Source organism: Mustela nigripes, chromosome 12 (genome assembly GCF_022355385.1).
Source record: "Mustela nigripes isolate SB6536 chromosome 12, MUSNIG.SB6536, whole genome shotgun sequence".
Taxonomy (NCBI): domain Eukaryota; kingdom Metazoa; phylum Chordata; class Mammalia; order Carnivora; family Mustelidae; genus Mustela; species Mustela nigripes.
The window spans coordinates 83,396,971-83,417,840 of NC_081568.1; the positions used below are offsets into that span (position 1 = coordinate 83,396,971).

A 20,870-nucleotide genomic window follows, 5' to 3' on the forward strand; every position below is an offset into this window, starting at 1 on the left:
CTAGGACTTACCTGTAACATTAAAATTATGGAACTTAGAGCCACACGAAGACAAGTTCAAGTCAAGACTTAACTTTTTTGGGTCTCTGTAACTCATCTGCAAAGTAGAACTAATATTACCACTTCGTAGTGTTTTGGTGATAAAATATCTGGACAGTGCCTAAACATGTATATAGATAATAGATGATGAATTTAATTATCAGCTTTGACCTAAGATGTGATACAGTGCAGACAACAGAGGCTTATTAATTATTTAGAGACACCATTATTAATCTGCTTCAAATTCATGGCGTTGGGGGCAAAGGTGGAAGGGGAAGTTTAAGGCCACTGAAATAAAATTAAATAATCAACACACACCTATGGAGAGCGTCCTCACCCTAAGGTTTAGGTCACTCAGAAGTGTGGTGTCCCTATCCTCCTCTGCTTGGTAAGCTGTTGAACTCCTACCCATTCTGCAAGCCCCTGCCAAAATGCTGGCCTTCCCTGAAGCTCTTTTTTTTCCCCCCCAGTGTTCCTAGATTCATTGTTTATGCACCACATCCAGTGCTCCATGCCCTCCATAATACCCACGTGTCCTCCATAATATCCACCACCAGGCTCACCCAACCCCCCACTCCCCCACCTCCAAAACCCTCAGTTTGTTTCTCAGAGTCCACAGTCTCTTAGGGTTCGTCTCCTTCTCCGATTTCCCCCAACTCACTTCTCCTGTCCATCTCCCAATGTCCTCCATGTTATTCCTTATGCTCCACAAGTAAGTGAAACCATATGATGATTGACTTTCTCTGCTTGACTTATCTCACTCAGCATAATCTCTTCCAGTGCCGTCCATATTGATACAAAAGTTGGGTATGCATCCTTTCTGATGGGGGTATAATATTCCATTGTATATATAGACCATATCTTCTTTATCCATTCATCTGTTGAAGGGCATCCTGGCTCTTTCCACAGTTTGGCAATTGTGGCCATTGCTGCTATGAAGGTTGGGGTATAGATGCTCTTTTATCTTCTCCAGAAGGAGCCACTCCTGTGGCTTTTACTGTACAGAGTAGGAGTTCCTAAATCAAGACCCACACTCTGCTCCAGGCAGTTTCCATCAAAATCCCCCAGGAAGCTGACTAAAATACGAATTCCCTGGTTCAGCCTCCAGAGCCTGACTTAGAGGAGGCCCCCGAATCTGCATTTTTGAAAGTGTGTACTGTGTGATTCTAACAGAAAGACACAGCTGGGAAACACTGTGGAACCATGTATGACTCTTAATACATATATATTACTTTATCATGCAGTTAGGCACATGTGTGTTTCATTTCTTTTCCTGGGAAATTATCTTCTTGATACTCCAATGCAATGCAGGTGTAAAAATGAAGAAAATCTAGAGGAAAGAGTCCTAAGAGCAAGTCCTTTTGCAACACCTTGCTCTTCCTAATCATCTCCCCTTGGATGTTTCGCTATGTTGTCTGGACTAGTTGGCTGTCCCTGCTTTCCATCCCATGACACTGTGATCTCCCTACAGCAGGACTTACTTTAGTTGGAACTTTATTCGTTTGGCTAAAAAAAGTAAAAATGAAAAATCAAATCACTGGCAGAATATTTGGGATGCCTAATCAGTAACCAAAGTAGGACCTGTATGAATATAGATCCCTACACTTTAAGGCATCAGGACTTCCCCTTTATCTTGTGAGACTATTTTATTCGATGTCAGCTTGATTCTTTATTGCCTTTGACCCACTGACCTGTCTCCTCCCCACATACTTTTTTTTTTTTTTTTTTTTTTTTAACATTTGGCCAGTTCTGATCTCATGTTGGGAAAGCCTAGTAATATAATGGGAAGCATGCTTTTCCACACCAGAAAGTCCTACATGAACATGAATATGTAGATTACAGTCATGCTGGTCACAGTCCCAACTCTCAGACGGAAGGTTCTGGCTCACGGTGTGGCACAGGGCAGGTGACTGATAAGTGACGCATGCGTTTGGGGAGACCAGTGCTGGGAGAGAGCATCTGTGAAAAGGAGAGATCCCTCCTGAAGAGAGAAGCAGAAGTATGGACATCGTGGAGAACCAGGTCTTTCCCTGACGCAGTGTTCTCCATCCTTCTTTCTTGGGCATCATTATCTGTGTTGAATGGGCCTCAGCGGTGAACAGTGTTTGAGGACAGCTCTGGAGTCACGTGAGGGGGACTTCCATCCCGGCCCCCCTCGCCTCCTCCGTGGCCTTGGGAAACCTGCATCATTACTCTGCGCAGCAGTTTGCTCATCTCAAAAAATGGCAATAGTAGTACTACTATTTCAAAGCACTGAGGAAAACTGAGATAGTGCAGGTAACGTGCTTAGCATAATGCCTGATATTCCTTACATAAATGTTAAATCTTAGCCATTAGTGATGATTCTATTGTCCACTAGACCATAAGCCCCATAAAGAAGGCAGCCTTGGCTTTCTCTCTCCCTGGCACTTAGTACAATGCCTGACTCCCACTGAGTCAGCCATCAGTAAATGTCAGCGAACACAGACTGAGTTCACTGAGCAATTTCTATTTGCATCTCTACTCCACCTCAGTGTCTCTTCTGCTATACTAGGGGGTAACCAAATCTCCATGTTCTTCCAAGACTGGAAGGAAGAAGGGGGACCTGTAGCCAGCTAAGCAAGAACTGTTTTCATGGTGAATTACCTTTGCCTTTAGAGAATCACAGCCCAAAGCAGGGACATGTTTAAGCAGCAAATTTCTACATTAAAGTAGTATACCAAAAAGTCAGGCCAGACTTTGGTTTGACTTTTTTTTTTTTTTTAAGATATATAGTATTATTCTTTGAAGAATTTATCTTGGTACTCCAGAACGTACTGGCTTAATGTGCCATCAGTTGAAGCCGAACAGTACTGGAATCTAACATTGTGTTACATGAGCAAGGCATTTTACCAGCCTAAGCAAAATATGGAGAGCCTGCTTTATGATGATATTCTCCCAAAGCTCTTCAAAAGGATCCACTTTTTTTTTTTTAAGATTTTATTTATTTATTTATTTGACAGACAGAGATCACAAGTAGGCAGAGAGGCAGGCAGAGCGAGAGGGAAGCAGGCCCCCCACTGAACAGAGAGCCCCAAGCAGGGCTTGATCCCAGGACCCTGGGATCATGACCTGAGCCGAAGGCAGAGGCTTTAACCCAGGCGCCACCCAGGTGCCCCAAAAGGATCCACTTCTTATTAATCCCACTGGCGTGGCCACATACAAGGAAATTAACAATTGTTTTAACTTTCAACTTAAGCAGAGAAAGGTTGGGGAAACTAAAACAGCAGGACAACAACGCCTGGTCAAAATATAAGTACATGCCTTTAACAGTCTTGAAGTAAAAAAAAAAAGCCCTTCTAGGAAAGACATAAACCCAGGGGGCCCCAAAGGAAAAGAATAATACAGTTGACTACAGAAAATTTGACTACGTGAGACGCAAATGTAACACTGTAGTTTTCTACACTATTAAAAATGTTTAAAGTTAAAAGCCAAATGGACAGCCTGGATGAAATATTCCTAAGATTTGCTCAAGAGAGACTTAATTTATGTAACATTTTAAACACACTTGCAAAGCAAAAAGGCTAATAACTCACTAAAAACAGGCATACACCTATGAATAGGCAGCTCTCTGGAAACAATACACATACAAAGATATGAGGTTTTACTCATCATTTAAGAAATACAAACTAAATCAATAATTAATTTTTTTCTTCACCTGTCAGCTGGTGGATAGAACGTCACTATTCCATACTATTGGTGTAGAGGAGTTTGGTGCAGCATCTTTGAGAGGCGAAATACAGTGTCTATTAAATTGGAAAATTCACAGACTCCTTTTTTTTTTTTTAACAGCATTTCTACTTTCACAGAGCTAGCTTACAAGCCTTTGCACAAAAGCTGACCAAGGATGTTTGTACTAGTCTTCCACATAACAGGGTATAATTAAACCATCTTTGAAATGCCATCAAAAAGCTAAAAATCGTATGGGACATTCTACACAATATAATATGAAAGAGCTGTTTAAAATAATTAGCTATAGATTTGTACATGATATATGAAGGAACAGGGAGAATGTAACTGTATAGAAAGAGCTTATAATCTATGTTCCTATAGGAATGATTGTATGTTGCTCCTGCTATCAAAAATTCTCTTAAAGAATACACAGAATTTGTTCAAAGAGGCTGCCTTCTGGGAATGCAACTAAAAATTTAGAATGGGAAGAAGTCTCAATTTTCTTCGAATAATTGTGTGTTATCATTTGTAATTTTTAGTTTTCATTGAGCCGGACATTATACTTCTGGTGTATAGAAGCTCATCTTCAAGACCACCTGTGAGTCAAGTTTAATTAGCGCCATTTTACAGCTGGGGACACACAGCTGTTGTCCTTGTTCCCTCATCAATAGAAAGATTTACATAAACACCAAGAAGTGCAGTTCTCCACAGTTGTGCATATGGTCATGATTTGGTATTTACTTAGGCAGCAATCGTTTTTTTTTTAATAGGAAAAAATAAAATATTTTCCAAATATTTTTACCTCAACCATAGAAAAAAAAGGTGGCGGGGGTGGGAAGAGTCTGGTTTACCTTCTATTCTCCCAAATTCCAAGTGGCAGGGTGGTATCACTAACTCTAAAAAGAGTCTCCCCTTTCCTTCTGTTTACTGCAAAGAATGCTGAGACTGGGGAGATGGGAAGAAAAGCCAAACAAAGGAAAGAAAAAGCATCAAGCACCACATGCCACAGTCATCACGCTTCAGTTTAGGGAAAGACTTGGGGAAAGCGGATTTGACCCATGTGATTCTAAAAGGAGAGGCAAAGAAATCCCACTCTCCTTCCCCTGATTCTGCCTCTGGGATGGCCGGATAGACAGTAGTGACAGCGTAAAGATGGCTACAGAAACAGGGGCTAAGGGGCACCTGGGCACCTGGGCACCTGGGTGGCTCAGGGGGTTAAAGCCTCTGCCTTCGGCTCAGGTCATGATCTCAGGGTCCTGGGATCGAGTCCCACATTGGGCTCTCTGCTCATCAGGGAGCCTGCTTCCTCCCCTCTCTCTCTCTGCCTGCCTCTCTGCCTACTCGAAATCTGTCAAATAAATAAGTAAAATCTTAAAAAAGAAAGAAAGAAAGAAAGAAAGAAAGAAAGAAAGAAAGGAAGGAAGGGGCTAAGAGCCTGGGTCCAGAACCGGAAAGGTGTATACTGAGTTTACCTGACTGTACCTGAGCAGACTTAGATGATTGGCGCCACCTACTTGGGCACTCAGGCTTTGGGTGGTTTTGTGATACCAGTCAACCCACTGTCCCCTCGGTTGCTTTTATTTTCCACGTGACTAACAATTCCAGTCTGCCAGTGAGCTGAGTGTGATGTTCGTATTTCAGTGTTTTCTATGTAAGAGCACCTAAATGCAATTCATGAGCTTCATTCAGTGCTTACGCAGGACAAAACTCTGTGGGAAATTTTGAAGGACTCCTTTGGTTTTCAGAGCAGTACCTTTCTAGAGGATATTCACTTGTTGTTTGTATGGACTAACCAAGGTTCCACCCTACTTTCTGTCTTCAGAACCTAACCCCAGGGTCATTTAATCACTATACTAGTGATGCCCACAGCAAGTTATTTAATCTCTCTGAGCTGGAGCACCCCTAGCTACACATGCCATAAGGTTGTCATGAGGACAAAATGAGATATAAAAATGAAATGCACACCAGGTCCTAGGTGGCTCAGTCGAATAAGCCTCTGCTTTTGGCTCAGGTCATGATCTCAGGGACCTGGGATCAAGGGCCATGTTGGGCTCCCTGCTGAGCGGGGAGTCTGCTTCTCCCTTTACCCCACCCTCCAGCTTGTGCTCTCTCTCTCTCTCTCAAATAAATTAATAAAATATTTTTTTTAAATGAAATGCATACCAAATCACACATAAACAGATCTCTTGTGCATATAGAATTTCTGCGTCGGGTTGATTTGTGGAGAATGTGCACTTAACCCAAAGAAAAACTCAAAAATAAGCCTTTTTGTGGTATTTAGTTTAGATATTTTAAAAAATGTTTGAAGTTGTATCATAACATTAGGACCCACTCAACTCTGGCGGTTAACCTAATACACCTCCGGGCAAGCTTAAGGACACCAGACTGATAGGATGTTTTCTAAGACTGAGGTGAGCAGCCACATGTGAAAGCAAGACGCCAAAGCAGATAAGGATATTGAAAGTTTCAGCTTTTCGGTCTGTCTGTTCTTCCACAGGCCAAATATACAGGCCAGCTCTGTCAGTGGAAGTGAGAACCAGGCTCTGCTCTCTCAACACTCAACCGCTGCCTACAAGGCCCCACACAGAGCCAGGGTCTAGCAGTATCTCTAGAAGACCTTTATGTCATCTTGGCACCAGATCTCCTCTCCATGAACCAGAAACAAAGTTGTATAACAAGATACAGGACAACATACAACAAGTTAATGCAATAAAGGTTAACTGTGCTTGAGATGGGAGGAAACACTGCAAAAACACCACACCATCGACTACCAAAAACCCCAGATGTGGAGAAATGACAGACAACCACCATTTTTTCCCATGCTGGCTGATAATATTCATGTGTTATGACAGCAGCTTATGATGGTATTTACTGGGAGTCTGAATTAGTCTATTCTCTAAGACGTGGTAGTAGGAGTACTAGTGAAAGTAGCTAGTACCCGTTCATTTTCTAAGTACTATATGTATGGTAACACATTTCATCTTCCTCTAAATCCAATGGGATGTATATTATTTCCATGCCATTTCATTGATGAAGAAACAGAACATAGAAGTAAACTGCCAAGATCATACAACTATTAATTGTGGGAGCTGGGATGTGAACTCAGGTAGTCTGTCTCCAAAAACGGTACTTTTCATCTCAGGGGCTGGCACACTTTTCTGTAAAAAGCCAGCTAGTAAATATTACAGACTTTTATATGGTTGCATATTTTTGTTTTTAATAATCCTTTAAAAATATAAAAACTGATCTTAGCTTATAGTTAAGACAAAAACAGGCTGCAGGCCCATTGGAACCATAAATAATCGGCTGGTTAATACTATACTCATTGATCAAAGTACACAGAGGATATGCTATTTGATACCCAGCCCAATTGGTAAATCCTATATGCCTCTAATACAAATGGTTTTGTGTTGATAAAATAATCCATAATTCTGACTTCATCTCTTTCTCATTTTGTCTGAGTTATGAGGTCTCACTGTGATTTCCATGAGCTTCCCCCTCCTAACTACTGTTTCTGTTGCTGGACATTTAAGAAGGAACAGTAAGTGGAGCCAGGATTATCCTGATTCCAAAACCCAAATTTACAATTTTGTTGTAAAGACACAACCAAAAAAAAGACATATAGACCATTATCTCTGATGGCCATAGATGCAGAAATCCTCAACAAAATATTAGCAAATCAAATCCGACAATGTATGTTAAAAATTAATTCAGCACAATCTAATAGGATTTATTCTCTGGATACATTCACAAATCAGTGTGATATATCACATCAATAAGAGAAAGGATAAAAGCCATATGATCATTTCAATGGATGCAGAAAAAAACATTTGACAAAGTACAACATCCATTCATGATAATTTAACCTCAACAAAGTAGGTTTACAGGGAACATATGTGATTATAATCAAGCCTTTATATAAAAACCCACAGCTAACATTATATTCAATGGGGAAAAACTGAGAGCTTCTCCTCTAAGGTCAGGAAGAAGACAAAGATGTCCACTCTCACCACTTTCAATCACTGCAGTACTGGAAGTGTTAGCCATTGCAATCAGACAAGAATAAGAAATAAAAGGCATCCAAGGTAAGCAAGAAGTAAAACTTCCACTATTTGCAGATGGTATAATCCTATATATAGAAAAGTAGAGATGACTCTACCAAAAAACTACTAGAAATCATAATTAAATTCAGTAAGGTCACAGGATACAAAATCAATGTACAGAAATACATTGCATTTCTATAGATTAATAATGAAGCAGCAGAAAGAGAAATGTAAAAATTTCATGACAATTGCACCAAAAATAATAAAATAGGAACAAACTAAACTGAAGAGGTGACAAAAACACTAATTCAAAGGAATAATATGCACCCCTAGGCTTCCTGTAGCATTATTTACAATAGCCAAGCTATGGAAGCACCCCATGGATCCAACGATAGATGAATGGGCAAAGAAGATGTGGTACATATATACAATGGAATATTACTCAGTCATAAAAAGGAACAAAATATGGCCATTTGCACCAACATGGATGGATCTAAAGAGCATAATGTTAAGTGAAATAAGTCAGTCAGAGAAAGACAAATACTGTATGATTTCACTCATATGTGGAATTTTAGGAAGAAAACAAATGAACAAAGAGAAAAGAGAGACAAGCAAAGAAACAGTCTTTAGAGAAGAAACTGATGGTTCCCAGAAGGGAGGTTGGTGGGGGGCTCAATGAAATAGGTGAAGGGGATTAAGAGTACACTTACCTTGATGAGGACTGAGTAGGAATTTTGAATCACTGAATTGTACACCTGAAAATGAATACAACACTGTATGTTAACTACCCTGGAATTAAAAGAAAAAAAGTGGGGGGGGGGCGCTATAAGGATGGAATAAGAGCTCTTCCAGCCACTTTTAATCTGTGATCGGCTTTCTCCCCATGCTGATTATTATATATGGAAGTGACACTAGAAAGCACAATATTGGACTGGAGTCTGTTCTCTTTTTAACAGACTAGAAATGCATAAATAAGATGAATTCTTTCTAAAACTTCCGGCCTACCACTTTCCTGGGACCAGACATTAATCAAGGCAGTTACGTTAGTAGAACTAGCCACCTGGCATCTAATCTTTTATCATTTTCATGAAAGCTTAAAATGGCTTATAAAGAGACATGGTTCACAAAATGGATTAATATCACAATGGAACTTCATGCTTTCTGGGTACCTGCTGTATGCTTGAAGATTAAAAATGTCATCGCAACATTCTAGTCTAGGCTCCTAGTGGAGAAATCACTGTGTTATGTTACTAGGTTTGGTCAAGATTAAATCTTGAACTTGCAAATAAATCCTGGTCATTTTTTTGACACCTCTGTGGTACATAATATAGAACTGTGCCTCATGTAATAAGTGTGAGGAAATCCTTGGTTTGGGTATAGCACTTTGAAACTTAAGAGAAAATTTATGGAAGTGTCTTTCAAGTTATTTTGACCACCACCTGGAAAAAATATATACCAAATATTTTATCATGATCCAATCCATAGCTACCTACACACATACGTAAAACCAAAATAAAGTTTCAGAAGCAGTTGAGACATTTCTTCCTACAGTTGAGACATTTCTTATTATTTTCTTACATATTCTACTTTGTTTAAATTTTCGATGCGTCTCCTAACACCCAATTTATTTCATAACCCACAAATGGGGCTTGACCCCATTTGAAAAACACTCAGAAAGTTCACGCTCACACTGGTCATGGGCCAAAGGTATCTTTCTTATCTGGTCCCATTTCTCTAGGACCAGATCTCACCATAATCATCAGTGCTCAGTGATGCTCCTCCTGACTTTGCCACTAATGTGAAATCCATTGTTACGTACTCTTAGAGCCCCATGGCTTCTCTCTTTGACATTTAGTGGGAGTTCTAATTGTCCATTAATTTATGACTATTTTATCTATAAGTGTCTCTCTCTATATGGAGCCCTGCCTAGACAACAGGCTCCGTAAAGGTAGATATTCCATTTTTACTTTGCTACGATTATATCCCCCAACTGTGATTAATGAGTAAGAAGCGTTTAAGAAACACTTATAAATAATAAATATAATAAATAAAATCTTTTTTAAAAAAAGAAAAAAAAGAAATGTTTATTAAATAAATGAATGGGCACCCTAAGGTTATCTGGAATGTTGTTTTAAACAGGGTACTCTGGTTTCACTTAATCTTCATTATTTATTAGCAACTGAAAAGCAACTGATAATCTTTCACATTGTTCTTTTTGTTTTACAGTTAACTTTGACCACTTCGAGATTTTGCGAGCCATTGGGAAAGGCAGTTTTGGGAAGGTGAGAACCCAAATGATTAGCCAACAGCAGGGTTATGTAGCTCAGCGAACAAAGTCTGAGAATGTTCAGATTATTCAGTTACTGGGACCACAAGGAATGATAACTCAGAGAGGTTTTTCATAAAATGCTCACTACCGGGGCGCCTGGGTGGCACAGTGGATTAAGCCTCTGCCTTTGGCTTGGGTCATGATCCCAGGGTCCTAGGATGGAGCCCCACATTGGGCTCTCTGCTCAGCAGGGAGGCTGCTTCCCCCCTCTCTCTCTGCCTGCCTCTCTTCCTGCTTGTGATCTCTGTCAAGTAAATAAATCAAATCTTTAAAAAATAAAATAAGGGGCGCCTGGGTGGCTCAGTGGGTTAAAGCCTTTGCCTTCGGCTCAGGTCATGAGCCCAGGGTCCTGGGATCGAGCCCTGCATCAGGCTCTCCACTCTACAGAGAGCCTGCTTCCTCCTCTCTCTCTGCCTGCTTCTCTGCCTACTTGTGATCTTCATCTGTCAAATAAATAAATAAAATCTTTAAAAAAATTAAAAAATAAAATAAAATAAAATGCTCACTACAGTTTCAGTTGTGTAGTATAATGGACACCTCTTGTTCTCAGAATTATTTCAGTGTCGTGCTCATTAATTCTTTTAAGACTCTCTCTCTACTGCAAAATGTTGGACTCAGTTGCTAATTGTACCCATACCTTTGGTAACATTTATCCTGTCAATGTAAGAGTTAACTCTTTAAAAAAAAAAAAAAAATATATATATATAAATATATATATATTATCTATTTATTTATGAGAGAAAGAAAAAGAGAGAGAGAGCATGAGGAGGGGAAGGGGCAAAGAGTGAGGGAGAAGCAGGCTCCCCACTGAGCAGGGAGCTGCACAGCAGGACCCGACCCCAGGACCCCAGGATCATGCCCTGAGCTGAAGGCAAATGATTAACCCACTGAGCCACCCAGGTGCTTTTTATGTGGAAAAGAAGCTGCCCAATATCTGCTTCCCCTCCAGTTATACCATGTTTTTATTTTGAAAAATCTACCATGAAAGATAGATCCAGGCTAATTTTTCTGCAAGAAACTTCTAGATTCAAATCCTGATCATTAATTTCTTGATAGAGATATACTTTGAGAATATTTACATCATACTGAACTCACCTTTTAAAATCATCTGCAGTCCACTTTATCAGACATCTAGACCCTCTAAAAGAATTCCCAAAACATGGACATCATGGTCAGTGCTTTCTCAGTGCTTTAAGTTCTTTTAGGTTCTATCAACTATGGTGTAAAGAGAAATTCTTGATGCCATGTGGTTCAGCTCGGCAGTTCAGCCGCACGCCTATCAGTCACTCAGATCAGAATAAGCGTGTCATTGGTTGTTGGAAAATTCCTGACAAGGAAGCAGCTATTTTCTCCAGCATGCTGTCTAAACAAAACCCAAAGACCAAAAAAACAGGCAGGCTTGTTTGAGAAAGCAGAGATTCACAAACTGACCCGGTACAGGGGGAAGAAAATGAGATTTTCTACTCTGAAATCAGAGCTAAGCAGCAACTTTAGCATCAGAGAATTTGCAAGTAGGGAGGCCTCCAGGCCATGCTGTTGAGCACCTCCTGTCCTGTCTCCCACAGCTGTGATCTGTCAGCTCCCTGACTGCTCTCCTACTCTGGTTTGTGCCATTAGGTCTGCATTGTGCAAAAGAACGATACCAAGAAGATGTATGCAATGAAGTACATGAACAAACAGAAATGTGTGGAGCGCAACGAAGTGAGGAATGTCTTCAAGGAACTCCAGATCATGCAAGGTCTGGAGCACCCTTTCCTGGTGAATTTGTGGTAAGTGCTTTTACGGGCTCTCTGAATGGAGCCATTTCTGCCTTCACCCCCAAACACTGGTCCGTAAACCCATCTGGATTTCCAGGTGTGCATGTGCAAAATCTTCAGTTAGGCTTTTCCCAAAAGGCTTTGGTTCTCCTTGGTTTCTTTGACTTCAAATGAAACGAATTGTTGTTTTATGGTCATGAATAAATCTTGCCTTTTTTGTTTTGTTTTGTTTTTTGTTTTGGTCACAGTTCCCTGGTCCTTCAGGACCCTACATTTTTTAAAACATGGCAGCTAAATAGGCTGACAAAGAACGAGTTCAGATGTCTTGTCGTTCACTAGATACTTTTCCACCATTAGTTGTGGGGCAGCAACATCGGGTGCTAAGTAGGTCATCAGCGGCTGAGGGGAGGTTGGTCTTGGGAACGTGTACAGAAAAGCATTGCTCTCTACAGTGACTGGCAGTGGACATGGATTCCTTGCAGCAGCCTTCTCCAGCGTCCACAAATATACACCTGGGAGTTGGAAAAGGACAGATGCTGCCTTTCTCACCAAATAGCTTCTAATAGAGCCGGAGCTAAACTCAGATCAGTGGCTAGACATTAGGTAACTGTGGTCTCCTCCCCAAGCCAGGATCACAATCCAAGGCTTAGTAAATGGCTAGAAACTGGCTGTCTCTTATTCCCTGCTCTTTTCTTACGCGTGGAGGGCTGTATGCAGCTCTCTCATTTTCCTCTACATTTTAATGCATCCATTATGTTAAGAGCCTGTTCCTAAAGCTAATTCAGTGTGACTGTTATTTAAATATGCATACCAAGCAGTTTCTACTAGCAAAGGCAAAAAAGAAAAAAAAAGTCTTTATTCAGAGACTACTAATGGAAAAATACTTGGAATGTCACTGTGTGTTTGGGGACATTTTTCTGGAAGAGTTAATGCATAAAACCTGTCTCCCTCCATTTTTAATTAATACAGTTCACTTAATATACAGTTCGCTCCAAGACGCTACAACCAGAGTTGAAAAGACGACTCTGTGTGACCCGGAAATAGGTTCATGCCCTCCTCAGACGCGGTGGAGTCTAACTGTGGCCCACGCTCGGTGTGTTTAATCAGTAGCTCAGAGTGGCCTATTCACAGCACTGCCACGCACTGTTACATCCATGCAGCTCTCTTCCCCACCTTTCACAATCACCAGATTGCCTTCTCCCCGCTCTCCACCCTGACAATGACGAGGTTCTCTCAATTCACATCCTCCCTTTGTTCAAAGTCACATTCTCCTTCTTCCAAAGCTCAGCCGACTCACTCTCTCCTTTTAAGACCAGGAACCCTTTAGAAGGACATACTCCACATTTCACATTTCCCCCTTTCACACCGCTGGTCGCTCATCACTAAATATGCAAAATGGATTTCAGTCTATTCCTGTTTTGCTTTTTTTATAAAGTGGGTGTCTACCGATTTTGCCGTTTGCTAATTTGGTATCAATGCAGGGAATACGAGGTGCGCCACGAATAGGGACTTGGTGACAGCCTGACACAGAGCCTAGCCTTCCTTCCCTCTCACATGGAACTCACAGGACAGTGGGCACCAGTAACAGTGACAGAGGAGGGAGAAGAAACCCGCCCCCACCTTAATTCTAGCATCACATTGAGAACTGAGTGAGAGAGGGCATCCTTCAAGGATAGCAGAAAACTTTCTGTCATTCAAATCTTGAGATAAAAATGGTCGGAGGGGTGCCCGGGGAGCTCAGTGGGTTAAAGCCTCTGCCTTCGGCTCAGTTCATGATCCCAGAGTCCTGGGATTGAGCCCCCCATCAGGCTCTCTGCTCAGTGGGGAGCCTGCTTCCCACTCCCCTCTCTCTGCCTACTTGTGATCTGTCAAATAAATAAATAAATAAAATCTTTTTTTTTTAAATGGTCAGAAAGCATATTGATTCCTTCTAATAAAGACTTTCTGCCTTAGTAAGTACAACATAGGGAATGTAAGTGACTCTTCAACTATTGAGCACCTTGCAGTACTTCTGGAGGTGTGACCTGTGAGCAATATTCATAATTTTTTAAAAGATTTTATTCATTTATTCATTTATTTGAGAGACAGCATGAGCAGGGGGAGCAGCAGAGGGGGAGGAAGAAGCAGGCTTCCTGCTGAGTAGGGACCCCCCGATGCAGGGCTCAATCCTAGGACCCTGAGATCATGACCTGAGCCAAAGGCAGATGCTTAACCCACTGAGCCACCCAGGTGCCTGAATCTTTATCATTCTTAACTCACATGGTTATAAGATGGGGTTAATGTGTGTAACTTGGGTTGTTTTTATGAGCAAAATGAGATACAGTGCTATGCTCAACACAGAGCAAGCATCGTATAAATGGGAGTTCTTTTCCTTCCTTGTTCTGCGAAGGTGTAGCATTCCGAACATGTCCATCCCTGCTGGGCCACTGTGGGCACCCCAGACATAAATTCCAGTGACACTCAGCCTCAAAACATCACAGGAAGTTGTGTGTGTGGTGGGGGAGGGCCAAGTCTTCTACTCATTCTCTATAAGAGCTTGTGATTTTTTGTTTTCCACCCTCATTCTGCAAATCAAAGAACAAAGACTCAAAGATTCCCCCCCTCCATTATGTACAATTTAATCAGGATCCTGTGCCTTCAGTTAAACTAGAGTTATCTTTACATCCCCAAAGCGTCATGCGCCAATTTTCTTAAGAAGCATCGTATTATTAATAATGGAACAGCAATCCTTTTTAATCTCCGCGTACCTCTTGCATACTCTATCATACTGGTGAGGTCAGTAGTCCTCTCCTGGATACTCCAAATGCCGCTAACTCCTAGGGATGTATTCAGAAAATTCTGGTTTTCAGGCTGAGGAAAAGCACAAACTGTTTCTTTTAAGGAGGTTTTACACTAATGTTAAGAAGTTGGGGGGTGTGTGTGTGCGTGTGTGTGTATAGAGGTGTGAATACATATGTGCTATGTGAAAACTACACACATGGCAGTCAACTGGAAGAACCGAAAAATCACATAGAAAGAAAATTCTCCATAATGCTTCCACCTTGAAACAACCACTTCCAACACATCCGTGTGTGCTGGCCAGAGAAATGGCTGCCTCTGGTTTTCCGGTTTTAATCATGCTTAGCCCCATTCGTTCCCTCATTTGTGGCTCTATTTACCGAGCAACACAAACAAGGTGGCATTAGGGTTGCCAGATAAGACACAGGACACCCAATTAGATTTAAATTTCAGAAAAATAACCAATTGTTTTTAGTATATGTCCCAAATACTGCGCGGCACCCATTTGATCTGAAAATTATTCCTTTTCCAAATTTCTAATGTAAGTGGGCATCTTGTATTTTTATTTACTGAATTTGGCAACCCCCACTGTAATGCAGCCCCAGAGTGGGGGGGACGTGGGGATGAGCAATAGTGGGCAGAGCCCCCTGATGGACCCCACATTTCCAGTAACCTTGAGAGGCTGCTGTTAATCAAAGAATATAATAAATGTATTGAGTGTGAGAGGGCATGAAGGACTAAGTAGAACGGGAGTGTGTGTGTGTGTGTGTGTGTGTGTGTGTGTCTTCGTCTGGGCCAGCTGAGTTAAGGGTGAAAGCATATTTTGAATTAAAATTGAACCTCCCCAGCCACGGGGAACCTGACCCCACTCGGGAACACAATCGTCGGATGTAGGCCGCGTTATAAAGCAAAGGCTGCCTGACAGGGCTGGCATCCAGGAAAAGCAAATAAAATCTCCCTGCGAGTCCCTCCCTGAGGGCTGCTCACAAAGCCTTGGCAACCCAGAGCCTGCAAACAAATCCCTCCCAGTGCTGCCCAGCAGAGCCCGGTTCCCCAGGTGGCTTTTGTTAATTGAGATTAAGCCCGCAGCTGCACACACAGTTCCTCAGGGCGGTCTGCGGCCCCCTCCCTTGTCTCTTGTTCTGGGAACAGAAGGGGCCCATGTGTGGTTTCAGGAAATGAGAAGACAAGATCTTCTGTTGTAAGTGGAAAGGACCACCTGTATCGGGACTGGGAAAAGGGGGTCCTTGTCAGACCACTGAACACAGCCAAATAGGTTCCCTGGAATCAGCCTCCATTATTGAGGACTGCACACCAGTGTTTCTCCAAAGAATCATGAACTATGAGAACTCAAGGTAGCCTCCAGGGCCACAGAAAGAAGAAGGGCTTCCCTGTCATCGGAATCCTGTTACTTCAGAGTTTTGCCTCTGTTGTCTCATTTACTCATCCTCACAATTTAGGTGGATGGGGATTATGAGTCCGATTTTACACCAGAGAAACGGAGGCTCAGAGAGGCTGAGTCATTTTCCCAGAGCCACACAGCCAGGAACTCGCAGAGCCAGGACTCAAACCCAGGAAGTCTGGCTTCAAAAACCCTGCATTTCCTGCTACACTATCCCCACCTCCTATGGACCTCACAGAGGACTCTTACAAATTAGGGAGGAAACGGAACTTGTTTTCTTTATTGTCTTTTACATCCCGCAAGAATACCAACTCTATGAGGCAGGTATGTTTGTATATTTTTTTCACTGCTCCCACAATAATGCCTCGCGCACACAGTAAGCATTCAACAGATCTCTGCTGAATGAATGAATGAATGAATGTATGAATGAATGAATAATGGAAAGAGTGAATGGAGATGGCACCAGGCTTCAGGTTTTGCTCTTGCCCCATTCTACCACTGCCATTTCCTGCACATTCACAAACATCCCCTCATTTAATCAGGCCCATTCCAGGTTTTTGGTGAGCCCTGAAGTCAGAAGGACGTGAGTCTGAACCCTTGCTTCACCACTTGGTAACTGTGTGAATGGACCAAACTCCCTTGTGTATTTGCTTGGTTTCCTCCTCCATAATTGGGGATAACAGCAAGACCCAGGGCAGAAGGTACTACTATGAATAAGGATATGTTTCTAAAACACCTCACACATAGTAGGTGCCTAATAAATGACAACTGAGCCTGGGTGGCTCAGTCAGTTAAACAGCTGCCTTAGTCTCAGGTAATGACCCCAGGGTCCTAGGATCGAGCCCCACATCGGGCTCCCTGCTCAGTGGGGAGCCTGCTTCTCTTTTTTCTTCTGCCTGCTGCTCCCCCTGCTTGTGTGCACACGTGGTCTCTCTCTTTCTCTGTTTCTCTGACAAATAAATAAAAATAAATAAAATCTTCAAAAATCTTTTTTAAAAATCTTAAAAAAATAAATGAGGCTTAATCTTAAAAAATCTTTTAAAAAAATAAAATAAAATCTTAAAAAAAAAAATGAGGCTTAAAACAAAAACTCAGTGAGGCCTCACTCCAAATAGAATATACCCTCAACCCCTGGAGCAGATTCCCGAGTAGACATGTGCTCCTGCCAGTGAGCTGGCCTGGCCATTAGGAAGTCTTTGGGTTTGTTCTAAATTGTAAAAAATTAATTAATTTTTAAAATATGAAATACGCATTTTATATAAAATATGAAAATACAGACATTCTAAAGAAAATGAAAAATACCCATATTACATCCATATTACGTTACATAGAAATAACAGCTATATTAGCTGTATTCCTGTTGCTTCTGGAACAAATTACCATAAACTTAGTGGCTTCATACAATGCCTACTGGTGGTACGTGGAGTTAAAGCTATTTTCACAATATAGCTAGCACATGATTTTCTTTTGTCCTGTATTTCCATTTGTCCTGAAAGCTCACAAACACACAAAAGTAATCAGAGAAATGATTACCTATGGGATACAGGGTTTAACGAGAACATAGCATGCGGGAAACTCTGGGAGCAGCTGAAATACTCTATCCTCATGATTGTGCTGCTGCCCTGTACCAGGGCATAGATTTGTAAATATTCATTAAGTCTACACTTAATATCTGTGCATTTCACTGTAAATAAATTTTACAAATTTCATAGCAAAAGAATATGAAACCACTTAAAAACCACGAACTTAGCATCATATGCTTATGGAGGCCAGAAGTGCAAAATCAGGGGCACCTTGGTGGCTCAGTGGATTAAAGCCTCTGCCTTCAGCTCAGGTCATGATCCCGGGGTCCTGGGATTGAGCCCCACATCGGGCTCTCTGCTCTGCAAGCCGCCTGTTTCCTCCTCTCTCTGCTTGCCTCTCTGCCTTCTTGTGATCTCTGTCAAATGAATAAATAAAATTTTAAAAAAAGAAGTGCAAAATCAATCTCATTAGGCTGCAAGGAAGCTGTCCTCAGAGCTATGTTCCTTCCAGAGCTCTAGAAAAGAATGTTGTCCTACCTTTTCCTGCTTCTAGAGGCTACCTGCATTCCTTGATTCAAGGCGCCTTCCTCCACCGGCAAAGCCAACCACATGGCTTCTTCCAACCTCTCTCTGACTCCAACTCTCTGCTTCTCTCATCCATCTTTGAAGTGCTCATCTGAGTACCATGGGCCTCCCTCTTGACCAGATTTTGGCCGGGCTCTTCTCAACCATCTCCTTGCCCAGGCCTCAAACTTGGTCTATAAACACTTGAACAAAATGCTAACATCGTTTATTAAATAGCTCAGGGCCACAACCCTAGGATGACACTAGCTCCCCTTACCCTGCCTGCTTGAGAAAATGCAAGGCTGCCAAGAGAATTTACTGTTTGCTCCAGCTAACACCTGAAGACAGGGCCTATCTCACCGCCTCTGTGGGAAGGGAGGGGCCTAACTTTGGTAAGTGCCAGTTAACAAACCCAGATGAGTTTCCCATAGAGACTCCATTCAGGCTCTTTGTAACTTTCATTTTGCTGACTACCAGGTCCTGGCTTATCCCCTCTCCATCCTCTCATCCTCCCTGTCAAACACCCGGTCACTTCTGTACTCATCAAAGTGGAGTTCACTTCACACTACGGGATTCCTGTTGCAATGATATATTTTTGACTAAAATCAGTTCTTATCTTAGTGTCCGGCTGTGTTATCTTAGGGAGACATGTGATTACGTTAAGGATCTTTAAAAGGAGAGGCTATCCTGAATGATCCAGTGCCATCATTGGAAGAAGTTGTCCTTGAGTATGGCTCTGATGAGCTTGGGTAAGTGGAGAACAATGGACAGCAGTCCCTGAAGAACTTAGCAAAGAACAGTGTTAATCGTGTGACCGATACATAGTAATGGCTGCACACATGGTTGTTGACTGACCAACTGATGGACTAATAGACAGGAAACTGAGTCCTTAAAATGCAGACATTCACTTACTTGTTTACTCATCAGTATTGCCAAGAATTTCTTTCTTGTGTGCGTCTGGGTGGCTCAGTAAAACTTCTGCCTACAGCTTAGTCATGATCCCAGGTTCCCGGGATCAAGTCTCACCATCAGGCTCCCTGCTTGGCAGGGAGCTCGCTTCTCCCTCACCCTCTGCCTGCCACTTCCTCTGTTTGTGCTCTTTCTGTCAAAGAAATAAATAAAATCTAAAAAAAAAAAAAAAAAAAAAAGAATTCCTTTCTTGCAAACAACACAGGAAGCTATTAGAAAATGCTAAAATCAGGCTAAGAAGTTCTTTGGGAAGACACGGAGTGGCTTGCAGTCTCAAACGTAAAGCTGGAGTAGCAGGTCTTGAGAAAGTGAAGGACAAAGGCAGTTCTGGGAATCTAGGGAGCAGAAATTAACAGACAGGCCCTCACGGCTCTCTCAGCTGGGATGAATCAGCTCCCATCAATTTTCTAACCTTATGTCACTCAGTCAAGGTTCAAAGTCCTGGGAGAGAGTCCAACTGGCCTTGCTCAGAAAACATGCCTGCCCCTTGGCTAGAAGAAAGAATAAAATAACTCCTGACTCCCAGACTGTTGACCTGAGCCACTAGGTGAATGACTGTGTCATTCACTAAGATGGGGAGATCTGAGGAGGATCGGATTCATTGTGAAAATCAAGAAATCTTTTTTAGCTGTGTTCATTTTGAGCTGCCTCTTAGTCATCCAAATAGAGCTGCTGCATAGGCAGTAAGTCTGAAGCTCAGAAGAGAAATCCAGGGTCCAAGGAGAAGGCCAGCAAAACACAAATATGGGAAAAATCGACTTGTAGATGCTATTTAGACCAGGGGCTTGAATGGCAGATCTCTGGAGAGAAGTTAATAGCAAGAAAAGGGCCAAGGGCTAAAGACCTAGAGCACTCTTATAGTTCTGACCGAGGAAGACTCAGGAAACTGGACCAAAAAGCAACAGCCTGGAAGCTAGCCAACAAGATAGGTGTAAACCAGGCAACAGCAGCATCCTAGAATCTAGACGCTGTTTCACAAAGGAAGGGGTGCTAACTATTGCAAGTGATGCAGAGAGGTCAGGAATAAGGAGAAAACTGAGAGCAAACTTGGCCTTGGGAAGATACAGATATTGTGAACTTGATAAGAGCCAAATCCAAAAAATAAGACAAAGGATCAAAGGGACTGGCTTCAGGAGCACACAAGAAGTGAGTGATGTTATTTTTGAAAGGTGGGATGCAAAATGGTTTTATTGTGTTGTGAGATCCATCCATATTTCATGGGTAGCAATAATGTATTATCATTTCTCTCTCATTTTCCATTGTATGAATATTCCATGACTTGTTTACATATCTTTCCACTGATGGGTATTCGGGGGTGTTTCCAGTGTGAGACTTTTACAAATAGTCCTGTTATTAACATTCTTGTTTGTATCTCCTGGTAAGCAGGATCCATATCTGGGATGGAAACATAGGAATTAAATCATTGGATCCTGGGATTTATGTAGGTTTAGCTGGTATACAGGTTTCCAAAGAAGTTGTACCAGTTTATACTCACATCGGCTATGTCTGAGAATTCAGGTTGCTGTAAAAACCTACGAACATTGGGTATTGTCAGTTTTTTCACATAGGTGTGCCAATAAAGGGGTAATGGCTTCTCATTGTGGTTTTAGCTTGGATTTCCCTGGTGATTTACGAGTTTGGCCACATTTTTATATAATTGTTGGTCACTTTAAATCCTCTTTTATGAAGTGCTGAAGTCTTGTACATCTTTCTACTGGTTGCCTTTTTTCCCTCATTCGTCCATTTTTGAATATAAATTGTTTGCTCTATCTGTGAG

General features: G+C 41.8%; 1 protein-coding gene across 2 annotated transcripts in view; it reads left to right on the forward strand.

Annotated features, from left to right (window-relative positions):
• The window catches only part of STK32A (serine/threonine kinase 32A), a 132,492-nt gene that overhangs the window by 25,787 nt on the left and 85,835 nt on the right, over window positions 1–20,870 (forward strand). For both annotated transcript variants that reach the window (XM_059417858.1, XM_059417859.1), the window contains exons 3-4: window positions 9,998–10,053; window positions 11,718–11,869. In XM_059417858.1, the coding sequence (XP_059273841.1) occupies window positions 9,998–10,053; window positions 11,718–11,869 (208 nt within the window). The remainder of the gene's footprint in view (window positions 1–9,997; window positions 10,054–11,717; window positions 11,870–20,870) is intronic.